At 31.0% G+C, this 23,616-nt stretch overlaps 1 protein-coding gene across 1 annotated transcript; it reads left to right on the top strand.

The window, feature by feature from the left end:
• The first annotated feature begins 8,396 nt into the window (after positions 1–8,396).
• Positions 8,397–9,033, top strand: LOC150036974 (glutaredoxin-C9-like). The gene has a single exon (XM_090312399.1). The coding sequence runs from the start codon at positions 8,481–8,483 to the stop codon at positions 8,829–8,831; it is 351 nt and encodes a 116-aa protein (XP_090168525.1). The 5' UTR covers positions 8,397–8,480; the 3' UTR covers positions 8,832–9,033.
• Positions 9,034–23,616: the final 14,583 nt, after the last annotated feature.

Raw genomic sequence — 23,616 nt, 5'->3', positions numbered from 1 at the left:
ACCCATAAAGGGACTTTAAATAAGCACACATAGTCTTCTGCCCCTTTCTTCTTGTATCCCCCAGGCTGAGACTTGTAGATAGTCTCTTCTAACTTCCCATGTAGAAAAGCTGTAGTAACATCTAGTTGCTTTAGTTCCAAATTTCTACAAGCCACAATAGCTAGAAGTACTCTGATGGAAGTGTGTTTCACCACAAAAGACAAAATATCATTATAGACTAGCCCTTCTCTTTGAGTGTAACCTCTAGCCACCAATCTAGTTTTATACCGAACTCCACCTTCATCTGCCATCCCTAGCTTCTTTTTGAAGATCCACTTATAGGCCATCACTTTCTGTTTAGGAGGTAGATGAGTTAGGATCCAAGTTTCATTTTTATATAGAGAGTTCATTTCACTGTTCATGGCCTTCACCTTCTGTTTCTTCTCTCTTGATAGTTTCTTCATAGTTCCTTGGTTCATCATCATTTAGGTCATTACAGAGGTTTGCAAATGTTACATAGTCATCTTCTCTATATCCTTGGGATGACCTTCTTTCTCTTCTACTTCTGTCTCTTGTTAAAGTGTAATCTGCTAGATTTGTGCTTAAGGTTCTTGAATTGTTGTCTCTGTCTCTGTCTCTTCTTCTTCAAGATGATCAGGATGATTAATTTGAATAGGATTAGAAGGCATCTGAGGAGCATTAAAAAGTTCCACCTCATAATGGTTTTGAATCACTGTTCCTCCATCAGTTTCAGTTGTTTCAGGACCTTTAGAATCTATATAGAGTACTTCTTCTCTGAATACAACATCTCTATTTATTACACTTCGATTCGGTCTGAAATCCCATAACTTGAACCCTTTAATTCCTTTTGAATAGCCAATGAACATACACTTCTCTGCCCTAGGTTGAACATTCTCTTGTCTGACATGAATATAGCCCACACAACAAAAAATCTTTAGAAATGAGAGGTTAGGAGGATGCCCTAACCAAACTTCCTCTGGCGTTTTAAAATCAATAGTTGTGCAAGAACTTATATTGATAGTAAAACAGGTTGTAGTTATTACCTCTGCCCAAAAGGACTCTGTCACTTTAGCTTTTGAAATCATATACCTGACCCCTTCTAGGATAGTTCTGTTCATCCCCTCAACTACTCTATTTTACTATGGGGTATAAGCTACTGGTTTGTGTCTAGTTATTCTATTCTCAACATAAAAACTATTTAAGTCATTGTGTAAGAACCTTAATCCATTGTCTGTCCTCAAGTACTTTACTTTCTTATTAGATTAATTCTCAACAATAGATTTCCAGCTTTTAATTTTGTCAAAAGTTTGGTCTTTAGATTTTAGCAAAAACACCCAAATTTTCTGGAGAAATCATCTATTAAGGAAAGAAAATGTCTTGAGCCACTCCATGAGGGAGTCTTTGTAGGTTCCCATACATCAGCATGTATGTACCTAAGGACTTCTGTGATAGAGTGAGTTCCCTTCATAAATTTTTGCCTTTTTTACTTTCCAAATACATAGTGTTCACAAAAATTTAGCTTCTTGGTGCCTCTGGACTTAATCAACCCCTTTTTGTAGTTCTAGTATGCCTTTCTCACTTATGTGTGAGAGTCGTTTATGCCACAAGTCAATCTCATTCACTTTATTCTTCTGAACAACACAAGATTGAGTTGGCAAGGTAACATTCTTCACAAAATAAAACCCATTAGACTTTATTCCAGTAAAGATAAACCTCCCTTCCTTCATGATCTCTAGGCTTCTATTCTTCTTAATAAAAGAACAACCCCGATCATCAAGCATTCCCATAGATATCAAATTCCTTCTTAACTGAGGAACGTGTCTCGCTTTCTTTAGAAGTATGTCCTTATTATCTTGGAGTTTGAATACCACTGAGCCTATTCTAATCTCTTTGTAACCATGATTTTCTCCCATGAATACAGAGCCACCATCCCATGAGTTATAGGAAACAAACCATACCTTTGATGATATCATATGATAAATGTAGCTTGAATCCAGCACCCAATCCTTTTTTGGTTTTTCCTTAGTAATAACTAGGACTTCTGTAAAGCTAAATCCATCCTCCCCAATAGAGACATCTCCCCTTCCATGTCCCTTAAGCTTCTTGAAGCTTTTCCTGTAGGGATTCTTCTTTCTCTCAGGACAATTTTTCTTGAAATGTCCCTCTGTATGACAGAACAAGCATTTCAAAAAAAATTTGTCCTCCTGAGATCTATGACCTTTTTGAAATCCTAGTTTTCATTTCTTTAAAAATGATTTTCCCTTTGTAAACAAAGACTCGACATCTTCAATACCCTTTGAATCAGCTTTCAGCTCCAATTCTTTACTTTTCAAAGCTGATATCATATTGCCAACTGAAATTGAGTCCCTACCATACTTCAAAGCTACCTTCACATCTTTGTAGCCTCATGGAGAGAGTTTATAAAGATAGTTACCTCATTGTCCTCCCCTAAATTGTCCCCTATTTAAGGAAACTCAGTGGTGAGTTTCTTGAACTCATCAAGATTAGCATCCAATATTTTTGACGCATGCATCTTAAAAGAAAATAGCCTCTCTCTAACATAGAGCTTGTTAAGCACATCCTTCCTTAAGTAGAGTTTCTTCAACTTCTCCCAAAAATCATAAGTTGTGTTTTCATTAATAACTTGCCTAAGAACACTATCTCAAATGGTCAAGATAAGTGCCTTATAGGCTACTTCTTCCATGGTCTACTTTTCTTCATCGGTGATAGTTGTAGGTAGGTTTTTGGGATCCTCAATTGCGCTTGAAGCCTTCTAAGAAGCCAGTACTCCTTGAATTCTCTTTATCCATAGTTGAAAGTCCCCATTTTCTGTGAATTTCTTCACTTCATACCGAGCCACAACCATCTTTGACTTTCTTGATTGATCTTGATAGATTTCTTGGAGAATCTTGGAGCTTTCTTGGAGTTTTCTTGGAGCTTTCTTGAAAGACTAGCTCTGATACTAGTTGTTAAGCCCAAAAGTTGGGCCTCATAGTTTTGATCTCCAACCTTTAAATGAAGTCCAAATACAAACAGACTTCTAATTGATGGCCCAGATTTAAAATTGGAGTAGGTGACAAATGTGGTGCTGAGAGTGCCATGTAGCTAATTATGAAAAAGATGAGTAAAAAGCTTTTACAATTCAATTTTTTTTATTCTTTCAGATTTTCTTCTTCTTTCTCTAGGGTTCTGAAATCTCTCTATCGTCTCCCTTATGTTCTTGAGTATTTTGTGCAGATTTAGGAGTGAAATTGCGAGAAAAGAAACATGCAAGCCAAGAAATGAAAAGAGGTGAAGAAGATGTACACAAAAATTATAGTGGTTTAGCCATGGGGACTTACATCCACTTCCAAGGTACGGGATTCTTCTTATTTAAGCTTTTTCATGAGGTGTTCTCTTTTTTATTTTTACAGATTCACACAAGTATGAGCTGTGACTCGTTGATTTATTATTTCAATACATACATATACACAGAGAGTTAGTTTCAAACGGTAATCCTGAGAAGTTAGTTTATTTTTTGTTTCAACTAACTTCCCTAATAGACATTTTGTTTCTTGTGTGAGGTGAGTGGTAAAAAGGAGGCTCAGTTGGAGCTTGATCTATTAAGGCAATTTTTAGCTCACTTTCTTTTACAATTATAGTATAATTAAACCATAATTAACTTTTCATAGATTAACTCAAACAATATCGATCAATTTCCACGATTTTTATAATTTTTTTCCAAAATTTCTATTGATATTTCGGTAAGATATGATATTTTCATCAACATCGACAATTCAAAAATCTTGATTATGATTACCATAACGTTCATTGGTTGTATCAAATTTTGTTCAAAATATTTAATTTCATTATATTACATTTTAAGGTTCAAACTAAGATAATTATTAGTCTTATATCACCGATTGACCAAAAACTTTAAACTAATTGGTGATGGTAAATTTAATTATAATATATTACCGTTAGAACCTTAATCTTAACTTTAAAATGGTTGGAATGTTAACTCTTTGATAAATGTTTATTCAAAAAATCTTTAGGAAACATTATCCTAATGCATTTAATAAATTATAAAATATATAACTTATAATTCATTGGACACTAGAGCTGAAATTTTATGAAATTTTGTCAAATTTGGCAAATTTATTGTAGAATTGAGTTGTGCTTTGGTTAAAGTACTAAAGTCAGTGTAGAACGTACGAGTTTATGAAAATTTGCTACTTCTTGTTTATGGTTGAATTAACCTAAATTTAAAAGGTTGATAAACATTGCAACATTTGTGTCTAGGTTTAAAGTTGAATTAGACTCAGATTCTTTTGGTTTCAGTGCAATACTCAGAGATGAACAAGGATCATTGAAAGCTGTTCAATTTTCTTCGATAGACTTTGTATACCCTCCTCTATTAGCAGAAGTTCTAGCCATTCTTCAAGAAATTCGTCTGGCTTCCCAAACAAAATTTAAGAGAATTATCATTAAATTTGAATGCAATGTGGCAATCAATTTGATTTTGAGGAAACCAATCTCTAAAGATAACGTTTGAGTATGGCTTGAAGAGATTTAGGAAATTTCTTCTCTTTTTGATTCTATCTCTTTTATACATATTTCGAGATATAGAAATAATTTAACTGATAATGTAGCTAAGAAAGCTAGATTGCTTTGTATAAATGATGTTTGGATGCATCCTATGCGGATTCAAAATATAGTTGTAAATGACCCTGCTTCAATCTATGCCCTTAAAGTTTAATAAAAGTATTATTTGCTAAAATAAATTGAAATCTGATTAATTAAATTAGAATTTTAGTGTCAAATAAGCGTTTCTTATCCCATTGAGAAATAAAAATGTTTGTTACATATTTTTTTATGAAGGTGGATTAAACGTATCTTTTAGCTTACAATAATAAAAATAAAATTGTTAAGTGGCAAATTATGATTGAATTATTGGGTGAGTCGAACTATAGTACGGGATAGCACCCAAATATTTTTTTTTCTTTTTGTTTCTTTAAAAAGAACATTTTCAAAATTATGTAAAATTTTAGAAACAACACAATCAATTTTTTTTTTCTTATTTATGTTTTTCGTTCTTTTAAGCATAAACAAAAAGTATTCTTTTATCATTTTTAACTTCTATGATGCATAATAAATGTCTAAAAATGAAATTAAAATAATGCTTTTGGTTTGTTTTCAAATATAGTAAAATAAGTCAATTTATTTATAAATATAGCAAGTCGGACATTTATATAGACAATGACAGAGACTAATAGACTATATTTAAAACTATTTCTAACAAATTTGCCATTAAAACAATTGTCCAACATTTTTATATTTAATTTTAAAAAATATATCTACAACGTTTTCTTTCTTTTTTTTTTTTTTTTTTACATTTTAATCTAAAATTAGAACAAAGAAACCATAGTTGCTATATATATTATATAGGAAGCACAAATATTGATATCCGATACGTATTGGATATATCCAGATATATGGTAGATACATAATTTGAAGTATCTAATTTTATTTTTTAAAATTTTCAAATATGCGTATTCTCTTATTGATACGTGAAGGGGATACATTGAGTTATTTAGAAAAAAAAAAAATTAAGCTCAATCACTTAAAAAGCCCAACCCACAACCTTTTTTATTTAAAAGTACAATTAAATCTAGTAATCCAAAACAAAATAGATTAAAAATAATTACAAAATAGAAAAAGATAAATAAATCTTCATTCTTCTCTTCTCTCTCACCATGTAAATCATGATTCACACCCCTTTCCCCTTCATCCTCAACTTTATTCTTTAATCTTGATTGTCTACTTCTTCCTTATTGTCTGCTCTAGTCGCCAATCACCACTCAACACTGTCAGGTTTTTTTCTAAAAAAATTTATAAATAAAAATATTTCAAAAATATTTATATTTTATAGCAAAAAGTTTCTAGGGTGCTTTGTACTTTTGGAACTTTTTATTATAAAATGTTAATATTTTTACATTTTTTATATTTAAAAAGTCCCCTTTTTTCCCTCTTTTTCCTTCTTTTTGAGTTTTCATTCTCTTCCTAAATTTATTTTAATCTAACTAAAAATAAATATTATAAAAATTAATTAGGTATTACCATAATAAATATATATAGAACCCACTTTTTCCTTTTTCTTCTAGTTACTATTTAGTTTAAGTCCATTTTTTAAAGTTTATGATAAAAAATTATCATTTTTACTTTAAACCCCTTAAAGTTGATAACTAATATTTGTTTGTTGTCATAATATACTAAGAAGTATGGATATGGATACAGATATACATAGATACGTCAATTTCTAAAAACTAAAATATTTATTTGTACTTCTTAATATCTTATTTTTTTTAGAAATTGAGGAATCGACATATCCTATTATATCTATATCTTATATATGTATTATTTCTCCGTATGTTATGATAGCAAACAAATATCAATTACCAATTTAAAGGGTGTAAAGTAAAAATGATAATTTTTTATCATAAACTTTAAAAAAAATAGACTTAAGTAATTAGAAGTAAAAGAAAAAAGTGGGTCCCAGGGTCAGATGCATAGGCAGTTAAATTTGTATGACGAATCTGTTAGAGTCCAAACTTTGACCGCTGACTGCAAACCCCTCGCTTTCGGTTTCTTCTTCTTCCTTTTCCTTTGGCATGTCGTTTTTTCTTTTCTTTTCCTTTTTTTTTCTTCTATAAATAAAATTTACATTTTATTTATTTATTTATTAAAAAAATCAACTTTTAGGTCAATGAAAAAGCAGTTTATTTAAAAAGCGTGTAAAGAGATATATGAAAGCAAAAGCAAACACACACAAGTACAAAAGTGAAATAGATGAAAATGGAAAATTCAAAACCCGTCAAAATACCCTCCATTATCATTTTTAAGTCATTTTCAATTTGATTATTCTTTTTCATTTTTCAAAATTTTCATTTTATTTCTAATGTTTTGAAAATTACTTTTTCAAAAAATTCTTACCATTAATTTATGTTTCATCAAATTATTATTTTATTAAGAAAAATTCTTATAAATGGAAAAATCCCAAAAATATTTTGCAAAAAGTATGCTATTAACAAATATATATATATTTGTTAATCGGATTTTTAACTTTAAAAAGATGAATAAGTTACCTCTCACATTTCAAAAACAATAATTAAAGGATGAGTTGCCCTTTTCTTTTTTAAAAAAAAAACAAATAAATAACAGATAAAATTAAGGAATTCCTCATAATGCAAGAAACCTATGTCTTATATGCTGTAAAAAAAAATATTTTAAAAATTAATTTATGTTAACAGAAAGGTTAATTTCAATATCTTCCTTTGATTGAAGTAATAGTTAGTTCATGTACACACTTTAGAGTGTAATATCACTTTAATTTATAAACTTTGGTATACAATAATTTAGTTTCCAATCATAACAAATATCGTTGAAATTATGTGTTCATTTATATTATTTTATATATTATCGATGTACACATATATAATGATTAAAATATCAATGTTGATATTTCAATATTATAAATATATCAATAAGATTTTAATATTAACGAATATTTCTACAAGTCAAATGATTTATAAAAATTATTTGAATTAATAATTAAGACCTGTTTCATAACTATTTGGTTTTTAATTTTTAGTTTTAAACAATAAAGCCTATAAATACTCCTCCTATCTCTAAATTTCTTGATCTATTATATATTTTTACCAATATTTTTCATAAACTAAGCCAAATTTTTAATTTTTTTTTAAAAAAGAGTAGCTTTTAAAAATTTATTTTTGTTGTTTAAATTCAGTTAAAAAGTGAACTATTGTAATTAAAAAAGATACAAATCATTATAAAAAGTTAAGAGAAAGTAAACTTAATTTTTAGAAATCAAAAATTAAAAACAAAATCGTTACCAAATGGTTCCGTACGTAGGTTATGTTGTACTCCTAAACTAAGTTATAAAATATTGTTATTAGTATTTCAATTCAATTAAATAGATAACATTTTATAATATTTTTAGAAAAAATTTATAAAATTTATAAAAGATATGGAAGATATTGATGTATCATTTTTAATATTTTAATTATTTGCATAACGTTTTTTTTACTATTAAGAACTAAATCAATACCAATTTTAAACTACAAAACAAAATTATTATCCATACGATGGAATAAGGGATGTACAAGTACCAAAAATAAATATTCTTAAAAAGAAGTACCAAAAATATATAAATATATTCCATTTAAAATTAAAAAATATATAAAATACATTTATACAATCACGTCCAACAGAAGCACGCGCTGTAGCAAAAAAAAAAATGTCGGAGTCCGTACATTCAATTAACAGTTTCAGAACACCATAAAACCACAGAATCAGCACTCACAGAAAATTAAAAAAAAAAAAGTTATAGAGAGAGAGAGAGCGGGAAAAAAAAAGAAGAAAAAGAAGATCAAAGAAAGCAGTTTCTTTGGTTTAAAATCTCTTTTCAAAACTTAGAAACAATGGAAATGGAATTAGGCAACCACCGGGCATTCGAGGTGATCCGGCAGCTGGCGGAGTGCAATGCGGTGGTTGTTTTCAGCATCAGCGGCTGCTGCATGTGCACCGTCGTCAAGCGCCTCCTCTTCGGCCTCGGTGTCGGTCCCACCGTTGTCGAGCTTGACCATCTTTCCCATTCTTCTGCCGACGATATTCAAGCCGTTCTCCACCACCTCCTCCCCCATCAGCCTCACCCCATTCCCGCCGTCTTTGTCGGCGGCAAGTTCCTCGGTGGCCTCGAAACTCTCATGTCTTCTCACATCAATGGCTCCCTCGTCCCCCTCCTCAAACAAGCCGGCGCTCTCTGGCTCTGATGATTCAATAACTTTCTCTGTAAGTCAAAGATTCAAATCTTCACGTTTAATATATAGTTTTAGAAATTACTAACTTTCTATAGAAGTGGTGAAGTTTATGAATACCCACTTCACATATTTGTAATGCAAAATCCTATGTTCTTGAAAATTTTAATTTCTTTCTACAAGAACATAGCTTAATATAGTTTAAGTATTAAGTGAAGGTTTTTTTTTTTAATCTCTACCTTTCTCTAAATGTTTCGAATTAAGGGGGAAAATACATTTTAGTACTAACCATTGTTAAGGTATTATATATATATATATATATGAAGAAAAATAATGAAAAGGGTATTTATGTCTTTATGTATGATGTTGAAAAATGGAGGTAATTTGGGATATGTGGGTATCTGTATATATATATATTTACTGTGAAGATATGGAGAATGATATGAATGAAAGAATATTATGAATATATTTTTTAAAAATGCAAAATGGGTATATATGAAAAAGTAAGGAAAATTAAAAGAGAGATATGATTGGAGTGAAATGAGAAGAAGAAAGTATGGGAAAAACAATAGAACGTCATTCTTTGGCCGTACTGATAACAGATGCCATAATCGTTTTTGCCTGCGGATTAGAGACTGGCACAGAGATTTGGTGTATAAAGTTATCAAATAACCCACTTCAATTTTGCCCTTCTAGATAAAGAATTTTGTTCTAATCGATTCCTTGTAATTTCTTTCAGCGAGTTGGTTAGAATTATTTCACTTCTAAGACTTCGTTGGATAACTATTTTATTTTTTAAAATTAAATTTATAAATACTTTTTCTACCCTCAATTTTTTTCTTGTTATCTACTTTCTATTAATGGTTTAAAAATCCAAGCCAAATTTTATGAACTAAAAATACGTAACTTTCAAAAAGCTGTTTTTGTTTTTGGAATTTAGCTAAGAATTCAATAATTGTACTTAAGAAAAACGTAAATCATTGTAATAAATATAGATGGTATAAACTTAATTTTCAAAAAAAAAAACCAAAAGCCTAAAAAATTAAGTTTATAAACATTATTCCTTAATTATCAATTTTTATATTTATTATCTACTTTATACCAATATTTTCAAAAGTTAAAACTATAATTTTGAAAAAAAAAAATTTGTTTGAAGAATTCGATGAGAAATTTAAATATTTATTTAACAAATATAAAAATTATAATTAGAAAATTGAAAAGAAAACAAATATAAGTTTCAAAAGGAGAAAACTAAAAACAATAATATTGCTATCAAATGGGTCTTTAGTTGTTGAAAGGCAAGTTTATAATCCACATTTTGAACCTTGATTTTCATGTGTTGTTATTTAGTTTTTAAGAGTACTTTCCAATTTAGGAACATTAAATTATTTTTCGTCTTAAAACAGCTTAACAATGTGATTTAATTTAAAACATTTTTTTTAAAAGACATCCCACCATGCCTCCAATGTTTTTTTTTTTTTTTTTTTTTAATCAGAAGCATAAAAAGGGTCAACTACTCCCTAACGATCTCATTAAAAATGAAGAAGAGAATGTTATTTGAAAAAACATCTTTTCATATCAAACAACACTCTAAAGAAGATGTGAAAGCTGTTATGTTTATAAATTAAAAAACACACGATGTCAAAAGGGCTTAAGTTGCCACATGCAACATTGAATGACCTGGTTGAGTTTTTTTTTCCCAAGTCATGTGTATATGTCATCAAATTATTACAATATAGAAAATGATTAAAAAAACCGGTATATGGGAATATTAAGATACATTTGATGACCATTTGATTTTTTGAAAATTAAACCTATTTTCTTCTAATATTTTATAACGATGCGCATTTTCTTAAGTATAATGGTTGAATTTTAAGTCAAATTAAAAAAAATAAAAACAAATTTTTGAAACTACTTTTTTTAGTTTTCAAATTTTGACTTACTTTTTTAAACCATTGATAAAAAGTAAATTACAAAAGAATAAACTTAGAGGTAGAAATAATGTAAATAGACTTAATTTTCAAAAGCAAATACAAAATCCAAATGGTTACCAAATATGGCCTAAAAGATTAGAGACCAAATTGAAAAAAACCTCACATATCAAAGTCTAATTTTTATATTTGACCTAGTATATACATTACTATATACATATATTTAGGATCCGTTTGAATTGATTTGAGAAAAAAGTATTTTTTGAAAAATTCATTTTTATTTAAACATTCTTGATAAAAATTTGATTAAACTACACTTGAAAAAGCTATTTTGAATGGTTGTCAAATACTCAATTTTTTTCTAAAATTACTTATTTAATTTTTAAATTAAATACTTGAAAATGTAATTCAACCACTTAAATCTTATTGTATTGTATGGCATGTGTTAACTGGCAAACTTATGTAATAGGATAGGCCCCACCATTGCCTCAAAACTTTGGATAAAAGGATAATTCTTTGTAAATATATTGATCTAGTTTAGGTTTTTTTTTTTTCAAATAAAAAATAGATGGGGTACAGACAAGAAGAAAAAAGTATGAGTACCTTTTTAGTTTAAAAATGTGTGGAGAATATTTGAACATTTTGATCTTTAAAATATAGGCAGATAATGACTTAATTAATTCAACTATATTTGAACCTCAAATATTATGATAGTTTAAAATGAGAGTATCCATTTTTTAATATAATAGAAGTGAGAAAATTTGAATTACAAACCTTAATTGCTAACATATATTATCAATGAGTTGAATTATGTCCACTTCAACTTAAATGAAAGTAATTGTATTGTACTAATTTGATAAAAAAGAAAATCATTTCATCGATATGTGTATTTTAAAACTATAAATACTTGTCGTTATTTTACAAAAATTTTATGACGTAGCCTTAATTCTAATTACAAATGTATTTGAAAATATAGCATTAGAAAATTATAAATCAGTAGTTAATTCTAGAATAATGAACACTTTGATTTTCACCTTGCAACGATTATATGGTGATTATAAATCAATATATATGTGTTACTCGAGTTACTCACTTTAAATAATATTCACTCATATTCAACCTATTTATATTGCTTGGTAAATATGGTGATTATAAAATAACTAAAGTGAGGCTAAAATGCATGTTTCATAAACAAATTTTATATATTGAAAAAAATTCTAATTTTGTTTCAAGTGTACCAAAAATCAAAATGCAAAATGCAAAATTTAAATTTAAAATTTTAAAATAATATATCGATATAAATATTTTGAATTCAATATAATATAAAAACCTACATATTAACAAATTAAAATTCAAAATTAAAATAATATATAAATTGGTTATTTTCATATATTACAAAATGAGTTAACATATTTATAAATATAGCAATGCAAAAAGTAGTTTATCACATCCTGTCAGTGATAAATACTGACAGACATCTATTATTGTATATAAGTGATAATCAATAGTGTATTACTGTCTTTCAAATATTTTTAACAATAAAGAAAAGAGTAATCTTGGGTGGGATTCAAACATGAGAGGATCATGTTCTTAGACACGGCACACGTGACACCAACCAATGAAAAATCAATAGTTTGATTTTATAAAACATTGATATATAAATATATCAAAGAATGAAAGAAAGGAAAATCTCAAATTCATCATTTTTTCTAAAATTTAGAAATAAGAAATAGAAATAGTTATCAAACAAATATTTTTTAAAAAAATGAGAAAAAAAACAAAAAAAAATATGTGAAAATGATCAAACCAACCCTTAAAGAGTCATACATTCCACTTTCTCAATTGTGATATAATATTCTATGGGTATATAGCATGCATTGAACAAACAACTAACTCATTTCTCATAATAGAATATGAATGAGATCAAATAGAGCAAGGGGGATATACATGGAAATTTGATTAAAATTGAGGGGGTAAAATTGGAATCCATTGAATTTTTTTTAATAAGTTAAAAGGTAACAATTAAGTCCCTAAATTTTAATTGGTAACGATTTAGTCTCTATATTTTAAAATTAATAAAAATTTAGACTATAAATTTTAATAAATAATGATTTAGCCTTCATATTTTATAATTTGTAACAATTTAGTTCATATCATAAAAAAATATTAGTATGATTTAATGAGATTTTTTACACGTGTAGATTGATAAACTGATCAGGAATTAAATTTATTAATAAACTATAAACCTAAGTCATTACATGATAAAAATTGACACATAATTTTGACTAAAATTTTTACGGTAGGGATTAAGTTATTATAATTATAAAATATTTAGATTAAATTGTTACATAAAATTTAGAAACTAAATTGTTACAAATTTGAAAGTATATAAAATAAATCGTTATCAACTAAAATTTAGAAGTAAAAATTAAAGAATTACTTTTTAACAAATACAAAGTAAGATATAAGGAGTTAAATATCAAAATTAAAACAAAATAAAAAGTATATGCTAATTACTAGAGCATAATAATTAAAATTTGATTGACAGTTGTTAGTTGGTAACGCAACTTGTCTTGGACTTACGCTACTTTTGACATTAGGTTAGCGGTGTGAAAAAGCCACTTCAAATGCATTTGGTAAAATAATTTAAATCGGTTAAAATCAAAACACGTTAATTTCATATCTACTTTAAAAAGCAGTCTTAGGAGTATTTAGATTTTTCTAAAATCATGTGGAATTTGTAATTAATATTTAATTTTCAATTTTATATTCTAAAAGATGATTTATTTTATATTTATTCATTTTTTATATAATCAAATCTATTTTCTATTTTTATGGGTTAAATGCATCAATTTTAAAAAAAAGTATAATATATTGATTTTTTAAATAAAATTATTCAAAAATTAATTTATAACCAACAAAACTTAACATACTAAACCGTATTTAAAATTTTAAATTATAAAAAATTAAAAAAAGTTGATTATAAATCTATTTTAGTTATTACGTCTAAAATAAGATGTTTTTGAATTTATTTAACCAACACTTTAATCTACTATTTCAAAATTTAAGTTGAAATTTATCAAATACTATTTTATGTTTTTTTACGATTGATTTTTCTAAAAGCATAGACCTGCAATTATTTTAAACGTTATAGCAATCCCAAACGAAGTCTTAGAATGAGTCGAGATTTTTTTTTTAAATTAAAAAATCGTTGTTATTATTTGGGTTAAGTGAACTAAAATCGGCAAGAAACAATAATGCCATCTAAAAGTAAATTTTAATTCCAACATTCTCTCTATACATATAACATTTTTTTTTTCAACTTCATAATGACATTGAAAGCTTAATAGAGAAGATCTATACAATTCTTCGACTTTTAGTTCAATTTCGTTTGTTCATGTTAGAAGAAGTTAAAGATTGTAGCTCATGAAGCAGCTAAGAGAACTAGGAACTATATTCTTGCTGGTATTTTGTGTAATTGCTTTTCGTTTTAGGCTGAAATATTAGCTAAAAATTATGTAAATTCAACTCATTCTCATGACGCTTAATAAGATGTCTCTTTCTTAAAAAAAAAATTAAAAAAAAAAGAAAAAAAAAACAGACTTCTCCAAAAAAAATCCAACTTAACGGAAAAATTATGATATTTTATTGGAACATTTTCACAGATATAAAAAAACGTCGAACTATTTATAGAGACAACAAAAAAAAAAAATATTGATAGACACTGTTAGACTTCTATCAGCTTCTATCACTGATAGACATTAATAGACTTTTATCAGTCTCTATCAACCTCTATTAAATAAGACTAAAATTTTAGTATTATGTATAAATAGTTTTCTTTATTTTTCTATTTTATAAAATCTTTTTTATATATATATAAATTACCACACCGATAAAAAAAAAACCCCTCGAATATCATATTGTTCAAAAAAAAAAAAAAGATGGCATATCTGGAAGAAACTTAAAAGAAATTAAATACCAGAAACAGTCCTCTCTTAGTTTTTTTTTTTCCAAGAAAAAACATGATATTCAATTTTTTTCATCTTTAATAAAAATTAGTTTCTATTTTTTAGCATAACTTAATTCACAAATAGTATATCTCGGTTCGAATTCTTCCCACTTTAATTATTCTAAAAAACATTCACCCATTTTTCATATATTACTTTTATTTGATTTAATATTATCTTTGAAGATTAAAAAATATTAAAATTTGATTTTTTACAAAAGGAATTTAATGTCCCTGTTTTGGATTACAAAATGGGTTATATATTACAAATAAAATAAAAAGACATTTCATATTATCCATGTGTCTTGTAATAGTTTATGTTTGGTATCCATATCCTAGTTGTCACTTTTCCTATAAATAATGGCATTTGGATCTTAATATGATGCACATCGGTGAGAATAGAAAGAAATTTTCATATATTTACTATTTCCATAAAATCGTATTTTCTATTTTTATTATTCCTATTTTCATAAAATTATAATTTTCGTTATTTTTAATTTAGTTATATTTTATTATTTTATTATTATTATTATTATTATTATTATTTTCTCCATATCCGTTGTGCTCCATTGTACTCCTTAATTTCACAACACATTATCAGCACGAGCTTCTATTGCTCAAGGTAGGTCTTAAAGGTAGGTCGATTTTTTTTTCTATTTATTATTATTAATAAATTAAATGTTATTTTGCATATTTAGTACATATTAGATTTCTAATAGAGATACAATATTTTGTGATAGTCTTTCCATGACGAACCTCACAAAATTAGAATTTGCAGCCCTTGACACTAATGACAATAATTATTTGTCATGTGTGCTCGATGCCAAAATTCACCTGGGTGTTATGAACTTGGGATAAACAATTAAAGAAGGAAATACGACATCCAGTCAGAACAAAGCAAAAGCTATGATTTTCCTTCATCATCATCTTCACGAGAGATTAAAAATAAGTAAACTACAGTTCTGTAGAATAAGATGGGATCCACCCTTGGTCTTTACCCTTTTCTTTTTCACAGTGACAGCTCACTTTTCCAACGTCTTTGCCTTCACAATTAGAATTCACAAAAACAGATCATCATCTTCAACACAGTCACAACCATCAGTTGGTCTATTTGGAACGAGAGAAATAATCGTATTTTCAAAAACTTATCTATCATCGTAGGTATAAACATTAACAATGATAGGATTGAGGCCATTACTTTTAGGTGGAGGATCTCTTCACAAAACTTCCCACTTACCTACCTCGGAGCTTTTGTTAGTGGTAAGCCAACATTAAAGGGATTTTGGGAATCTGTTATTGAGAAAATCCACAAGAGAAAATGAACAACTGGAAATATTCTTACATATCTAAAGGAGGTAGAATTACCTTGATCAACTCCTCTCTAAGTAGCCTCCCCACATATCTACTCTTTACCTTCAAAGTATCGACCTCTGTCTACAAAAAAATTGAGAAACACATGAGGGATTTCTTGTGGAAAGGGTCTGACTCTAATCACAATCCTCATCTAACTTGATGGTCCATTGTTACTACTCTTAAAAATAAAGTTGGTGTGGGTATTGCAAATCTTTCTGATACCAATTTTGCCTTATTGTGCAAATGATTCTAGAGATTCATTGGGGAAGATACATGCCTTTGGAGAAAAATTGTAATGCTAAATATGGAAAAGATAAACAAAATGACTTCCCCTACTTCATAAAAAATAATACAACAAAAGCTCCTTGGAGAGTCATTTTGATGGGCATCGATTGGATCAAAGCTCATTTCTCTTGGAATATAAACAATGGCAAAAAAAATATCTTTCTAGTTTGATAGTTGGAGCACCATTATATGCTTGCTATCAAAGAGGCTTTTTGCTCTGACTACTAGACCCAACCTCACTGTTAAAGAGGCATGGAACATAAATGCCAACACTTGGGATATCAAACCCCGTAGACCCCTTCTACTGAGAGAACTAAATAGTTGGAATTCTGTCAATGCTAACCTCATTATCCCTAATCCTAACAGAGGTCCTAACTATACAAGATGACATCTTAATAGAGACAACAACTTTCAAATCTCCTCCATCAAAATGGCTCTATATCAACCCAGTCCTAGAGACATTATTAATATTGACAGCAAAGATTTTGACAATCTTTGGAAGTCCTTTGTTCCTAAATAATGTAAGTTCTTCATATGGACGATCCTCCACAGCTGTATAAACACCATGGACATATTGCAAAAAAGATCACCGACTCATCTATTGGGATCAACGTCTTAAATCTCTCTTGTATTCTCGTAGTTTGTAAACTCTGTATAAATAAATTGTTATTATTAAAACAATTGTTATTTTATGAGCATACACTCAATCCAATAAAAAAAGATCCTAGGTTATTTTATGTAATTTAAACATGTATGTAGAGACATACAAGTGGATCATGTTTAAATGATAAACTAAATGGTCTATAGTAGATGGATAAGGCTTGTAGTAGATGGATAAGGCTTGGTACCTTATTCTAGTGACACTACGGATATGGTCCGCTTTGTAGTTGTTACAAAGTGTTATAATGTGCTACAAATGATCTGATCCTGATCATTCATGTGGAGACATGTGAGCAGGGTATCCTATACAAAGAGTTTGTATAAGATCGGACCACAAAATGAATAGTCTCATTATAAAACACCCTTAATAGTAGAGACTTACATTTCACCAGGATGACCATAGATGACATGACTTGAATCCTGAGTGAGTTATGAACTCCTGTCTATAAAGGCGATTCTTTGATTTTCATGGGTGAGAGTGCCCAGATCGCCGACTCAATAGGCCTACCATTTTAGGCATTCGTCTGATTGGGGAACTGGGAAGATAAATATACAAGACAGAATTCACTCATTCCCTGTTGTCGGGTAAGTAGATAAATTGCTCTGCTAAGGTCTGATTTTGGGACTTGAACAATGTGGCGCCACACTCTCTCTTGGCCTAGGAGGGGTTTGTTCATAGTTGGACTATGACTTATTGTTCATCAGAGAGATCGGTGGTACTTAAAGAGTAGATGTAACTATAGGGGTAAAAGAACAATTTTGGCCCAGTTGTACTTACAAGCAATTTGTGAAGAGTCATCGCTGTTGACTCGTTATATCCGATGGACACATAAATATATATGTAGTGCGAAGAGTACAACTGTCGATCTTTAGTGGAGTGACCGATAGTTAATGAAAGTTAGATAATTTAATTAATTATCCAAGTATCATTGGAGCTTCAATCTACAAGTCCATAAGCTTTAATTAAAGGAGTTTAATTAATTAATTATCCTTTCTAAGAAATTCTTCCTCCTCCCAAAATCAATAGAGAAGCCCACAACTCTTTTTGTAATTCTCATCCCTAAGGAGAATACAAGAGGCTCATTTGTGGTAGTGTCCATGTTGAGGTTTGTTTCTGTATGAAGAGTTTGTGACCAATTGGGAGAAAATTCGTGAAAATCTTGGTTCTTCAAGGGTAAGTATAAATTCAAACCCTTAATCCCTTTATCTATTGAATCCAACAGTATGCTGTAAAATCTGTGACTATGCATAATGATCTTCTGAATTCTAATTCATTGTGAAAATAAAATTGGGACATGATCCACACTTCTACATTGGATCTCATAGTCCTTCATCACCATCTCAATCCGAATTGGTGTCCTCTATGCAGGAACTATTCATTCAATATGAATATACTATAGTTCTGTTGAACAAGATGAGATCCACCCTTGGGATTTTAGACTTTCACCCTTCTCTTTTTCACGGTTGTAGCTCACTTTTTCAACGTCTCTAAAGCAAGTGGCAGGGAATTACCCGTATTCAGTACGAGCAGAGTGGAAACTGCTCATACCTTTCGAACTTTGACATTTTCCTGTCATTCCATTGGACGTTACCAACAAAATCAAGTGCGAACTCCCATTTCATTTTTTATTGAATTAATCGCCATTTTTTAAACAAAATAATTTCGATATATTTCATTTTATTATGAGAATAAATCTTACTACTTCTGGTCCTAAAGTTTCCATGCTTGAAAAAAACAATGTGGGACGTATCGCTGAAATCATTGGTTCAATACTAGATGTAGCTTTCCCCCTAGGCAAAATGCCTAATATTTACAACGCTTTGATAGTGAAATGTTGAGATACATTCCGACGGAGATCGAGAGATAGCTGCTTTTTGGATTTCGAGATTTCTAATGGATGTAGCTTGGTTCTGAAGAACTGATTCGTTTTTCTCAATGTATTGCTTCAGCAAGCTCTCTAAGGACGAAGATTGTGGTGGTTGTGAGCTGCTAGCTTGGCTTTACGCTGGACCATTGTTTTGCGGGAAAAATCTGGGTGGCCCTCTTTTTTGTGCCACAGGTTGAAAGCTTTGTTGTTGATTTTTCCACGCAAAATTTGGGTGGTTCCGCCACCCGGGTTATATGTATTGGAATAGGGATTATCTCTCATGAAACATACCGACTGTGGGTTTGTTGGGCATTCCTCCATCGGGTGAGCATCACCACAAATGACACAACTTACGGTCGTTTGAGTGATTGCGCTGACCTGCCCTTTTTTCGCTCCCGTATTATTAATTGCAATGCCTTGTATCAGACTCATCATTGCAGTCATTTGATTTTGCAGGGATTCGATGGCCTCATTGTTTGCGTCATTTTCTTTGATTTTTAATCTCTGATCGCTTTCCCTTCAATCCTCGTGATTTTTGGAAATGCGATCAAGTATACTCTTTTCCTCCTCATATGTTTTATCGAGCAGACCACCAGCGGCTGCCGAATTGGCAGTGGTCTGCGAAGAGGGATTCAATCCTTGGTAGAAAATCTCCATTTGCAGGCAATCTGGTAAGCCATTGTGTGGACAGTCTCTTACCAGCCGCTTAAACCTCGCCTAAGTATCGCTGAGTGATTCGTCATCTTCTTGCTCAAAATTTGTTATTAATTTCCTTCTCATAGCGTTCTTTGTTGGTGGAAAATACTTCTTCATAAACTTTTCCACCACTTGTTCCCACGAAGTTATCTCCTCCGGTTTGAGAGAATATGCCCATTTCCTCGCCTGATCACACAAAGAAAACGGAAACAGAGTTAGTCGAACTTTCTCGATTGAGATATTCGGAAACACAAAAGTGTTGCAGATTTCTATGAAGCTTCGAAGGTGGGCGTGCGGGTCTTCGCCACGCCTTCCTCCAAACTGCCCAGCAGCCTGGATCATCTGCAACATTATCGTCTTCATTTCAAACCTCAATCCATCTAACACCGGCCTCATGATTCCTTGAGAAAATTGTAGAGGTTAGGTGACGCATAGTCCCAGATGGGTATATTGCGGTCATTCGCCAGAAGGATGGGGTTGGCCATTATATTATTTGTGTTAGCGGCCCTTGCATCCAGTTGCTCCGCCATTCTTGGTGTTCTTTCTTGTTGTTATTGGCGGTCTCTTAATCTTTTTCTGAATGTCTTCTCAATCTCCGGGTCGTAATTCACCAGAGATTGAGAGTCTGCAAAGAAATAAAAAAATTACCATTAGCACTCTATTTTGCCGAAGTCCCCGGCAACGGCGCCAAAAACTTAATGTTTGGTTTTATGAAGTAGAAATGTGGATGCTATGCATTGATGAAATTGCATTGTGCACTCAAGTTTCCCCAGCGGAATCCAAGTGTAAATTCCTCTAAGTTTCCTAGTAAGTCCAGGGTCGAACACAGGGACTTGTGAAAATAGATTGCATTGGTAATTTTTATGAAGACTTTGCGGTAACCAGATAAATAAATAAAGTGATTGGTTGTTGTTTGCGTTGATGAAAAAAAAAATAAATAAAGGCGGCGGATTTGAGAAAAGGAAGTTGTGTGATAGATGCAATGAGTATGCGAAGAACGGGTTGAGAAGATCTTTAGCTAGCGTTACTCGAGAATGCGTCAGACTATGCGATCATGTTACAACCATGCACAACAAGTTATTTTCCAATGTAAATGTGATGCTCCTAAGTCTAGAACGTATGTGTTGAATGCAAAAGTGTCCATAGAGCTTGTCCCTAATTCTCTACTTTTTTCCTATGCGATGATGCAAGATGCATGAAAGCAAAGTTACCGCATACAATCATATCCTATCTCTAGGATGCATGCGATGTGTTGATAACAAATAGTGCTCATTCCTAAGCTCCTATCTCTTGATTATGTGTTCTAATCTGGCTCTTCCAAGTCTAGATTCTAACCTGACCTTCCCAAGTCTAGATCCTGTCCTTAGATTACCCTCCCGAGTATCTCTAATGAACGAATGAAACATACATAATAGAAGATAATCGCAAAGAATGAAGAATTCTCTAGTTGTGCTAGCTAAATGCTTCTCAAACCATTCAACTGATTTAGCTACTCATGCGTGAATAATAGAGAGTGAACAAATATAGAGTTCCATTTTTATAAATGAGTTGAGTACAAAATGACAATGAAAATTAAAGGTAGAGAGCCCGGTAGCAATTCCTTGCTGACCGAGGCTTTTACACTGAAATCTCTATTCTGTTCTAAAGATGTTCCCGCTTCCGTAGGCGTGGGCCCTCTCTCTGTCCTTGAAGCTTCTGGCGCTCTCCCAAGCTTACCGAAACGATCTGCCGGCATAACTTTCTCCCTCGCATCCGCCTTAAAATGAAAAGAAAACTAAGAACAAAAGTGTGTGAACTGAAGTATGAAATCTCTAACTGCTGAACTCATGAACCCCTTCTTTGAAGAATGCCCTTGATATTTATAGAGCATCCATGGTGAAAGGCGGCTTCTCTCTTATGGTTCTACAGATAGGACGACTTTAATTCTGACTGATACGCCGAATAATTGTCACCGAAAAGCTGAATGTACTTTGTGACTATTATTGGCTATCAACTTAATTCGGATTTGACTGTCATTAGCTTTATGTCCCATCACGCTTAATTAGCCTTTCACCCAGATGCGCCCACCATGTTGCACTGACCAAGTTGCGGTGATCCTTCTCGAGCGAATGTTTGCGAGCACGATCAACGCAAAGCCTTGCTGTGAAGTTGCGCTCGACCAATGATTTCCTATGATCGCAATTCTTGCATTGCGTTAACGCATATTCTGCACAAAAATACAAAAATCAACTGTTCTAATGCGCTGAACGCATGCGACCATAATATTATGAAATTGGTGCTTAATGGACACAAGTTAACATATTTCATCAACGCAATCCAATATTGTTTAAGACTTTAGCACTATGATAACGTGCATTTCAGCCCGTTATCACCGCTATTGAACCCAATAGAATTTGGAAACATGTAGATTAATTAGGGTATGGTCTTTTCAATCTTAATTAGTAAATAGGATGCTTAATTGATTTTGATTTGATTAGTTTTCGGCCTTTGTAAAAGCTAGTCAAATCAAAATCAATTTGGTAGTTATGCCTGCATAATTCGAACACATAGTCAATTGGTAGAAAACGATGATAGAAATGACATTGAATGTCTACCTTGATCTAAGAACTAGATGAACCATTTATCCCTTGCAATTTATTTTCCTGCATGTTTTCAAATTAATCAAAACCCAAAACCCCGTTTTTATTGTTTTTCCATAGTCAAATTTTACTTAAGAGAGAATTAATTTTGTGTCTCCTTGTGGTTCGACCCCGTACTTACCACTGTTACTAAATTTTTGTAGTAATAGGAGTAATTCGACATTATAAATTTTCTTTTGATTCATGGCTCTTTTTGGGAATTAAACAACACTAAAAAGGGCCCAAACAAAATTGGCGTCGTTGTCGAGGATGGCAAGCCAATTAATCTCTTTTAGTTGAAATTGTCTGTTAACTTTAAAAACCCAAAAATATTTTTCTTTTCTTGTGTCTACTTGTTTTCTCATGGCAGATGATACGAATATCTATTATGCGCTTCGTGAAAAGTTTGCCCAGCAAAGAGAACGAGAGTAAGTGAATTTAATGAGTTTAAAAGTCAAATATTTGAACTAACCTCTATTGTTCAAGTTTTGGCTACTGAACAGATTCAGGTTTTGCGTGGTCCTGAGAGCGAATATTATCCTCCTTGAGAAATGCCTAGCCAAACTTAATTATCAATGCAATCTTCTTCCTCCAATTCAGGTATTTCTTTAGAAGATTTGGTTAGGGAACTTTCTAACAGCTCTGGTAAGTTTGTGCAGGAACCTCCCTACAGTTATCAAGAGCCCTCTAGTTTCCAATAAGATAGCTTCTATTCCAGACACGAAGTGTTTGACCTCGTTGCTCATATTACTGAATAAGTTGAGAGACTTGAAGAGTCTTGGGTGGAACCATCTTCTGAGAGCATCGAGCTGAGCAGTGGTGTGACTAGCATCGATGATACCATTGAGCAGCTGGTTCCTCAACCACAAAGAAGACTTTTTTAGATATCCCACAATGAGAGCTATTAGCTTAGCTGGAGTTTCTGTTCAAGGTAAGATGTTGGATTTCTTAATGTATGAACTTGCTAATGGTTTTTTCCAGTATGAACAAGAGTCTATTGAGCTTCACCTAGAGACTCAAGCCTTTGTGCCAGTTGAGGTCTATCGTATTCCTCATCTTGCACATTTCATGCTGACATTGGAGAATCATTCAAAGCTTCCCATCGTCTATGGCACCGTGGCCGGCTTTATTAAGGAATTCCCCTAGTTCGATGATGATGATGATGTCTATCTCATGCCATGTTCAGACAAGTTAGTAAGGTCAAGTATGAGCTTGTACGTCATTTTGAGGAGTCTCAGGTAAAAGAGTTAGAGGTTTTCAAGCATCAATCTGTTCTTTCTCCTGGAATTTCTTACATTTTTTATTATTGCTCATCTTTTCCTTATGAGTTAGATTTAGTGGAGTCACGGTCTTTATTTTCTGAAAAGTCAGTCCTTGAGTCTT

This window comes from Benincasa hispida, chromosome 3 (genome assembly GCF_027475165.1).
Source record: "Benincasa hispida cultivar pf3 chromosome 3, pf3_genome.v1.1, whole genome shotgun sequence".
Taxonomy (NCBI): Eukaryota; Viridiplantae; Streptophyta; class Magnoliopsida; order Cucurbitales; family Cucurbitaceae; genus Benincasa; species Benincasa hispida.
The sequence above is the reverse complement of the archived record's forward strand: the minus strand, read 5'-3'. Positions and strand labels throughout refer to the sequence as shown.

Bases quoted from the DNA above. Each gene is read 5' to 3' on its own strand.
- LOC150036974 (XM_090312399.1), top strand. From the start codon at position 8,481: ATGGAAATGGAATTAGGCAACCACCGGGCATTCGAGGTGATCCGGCAG.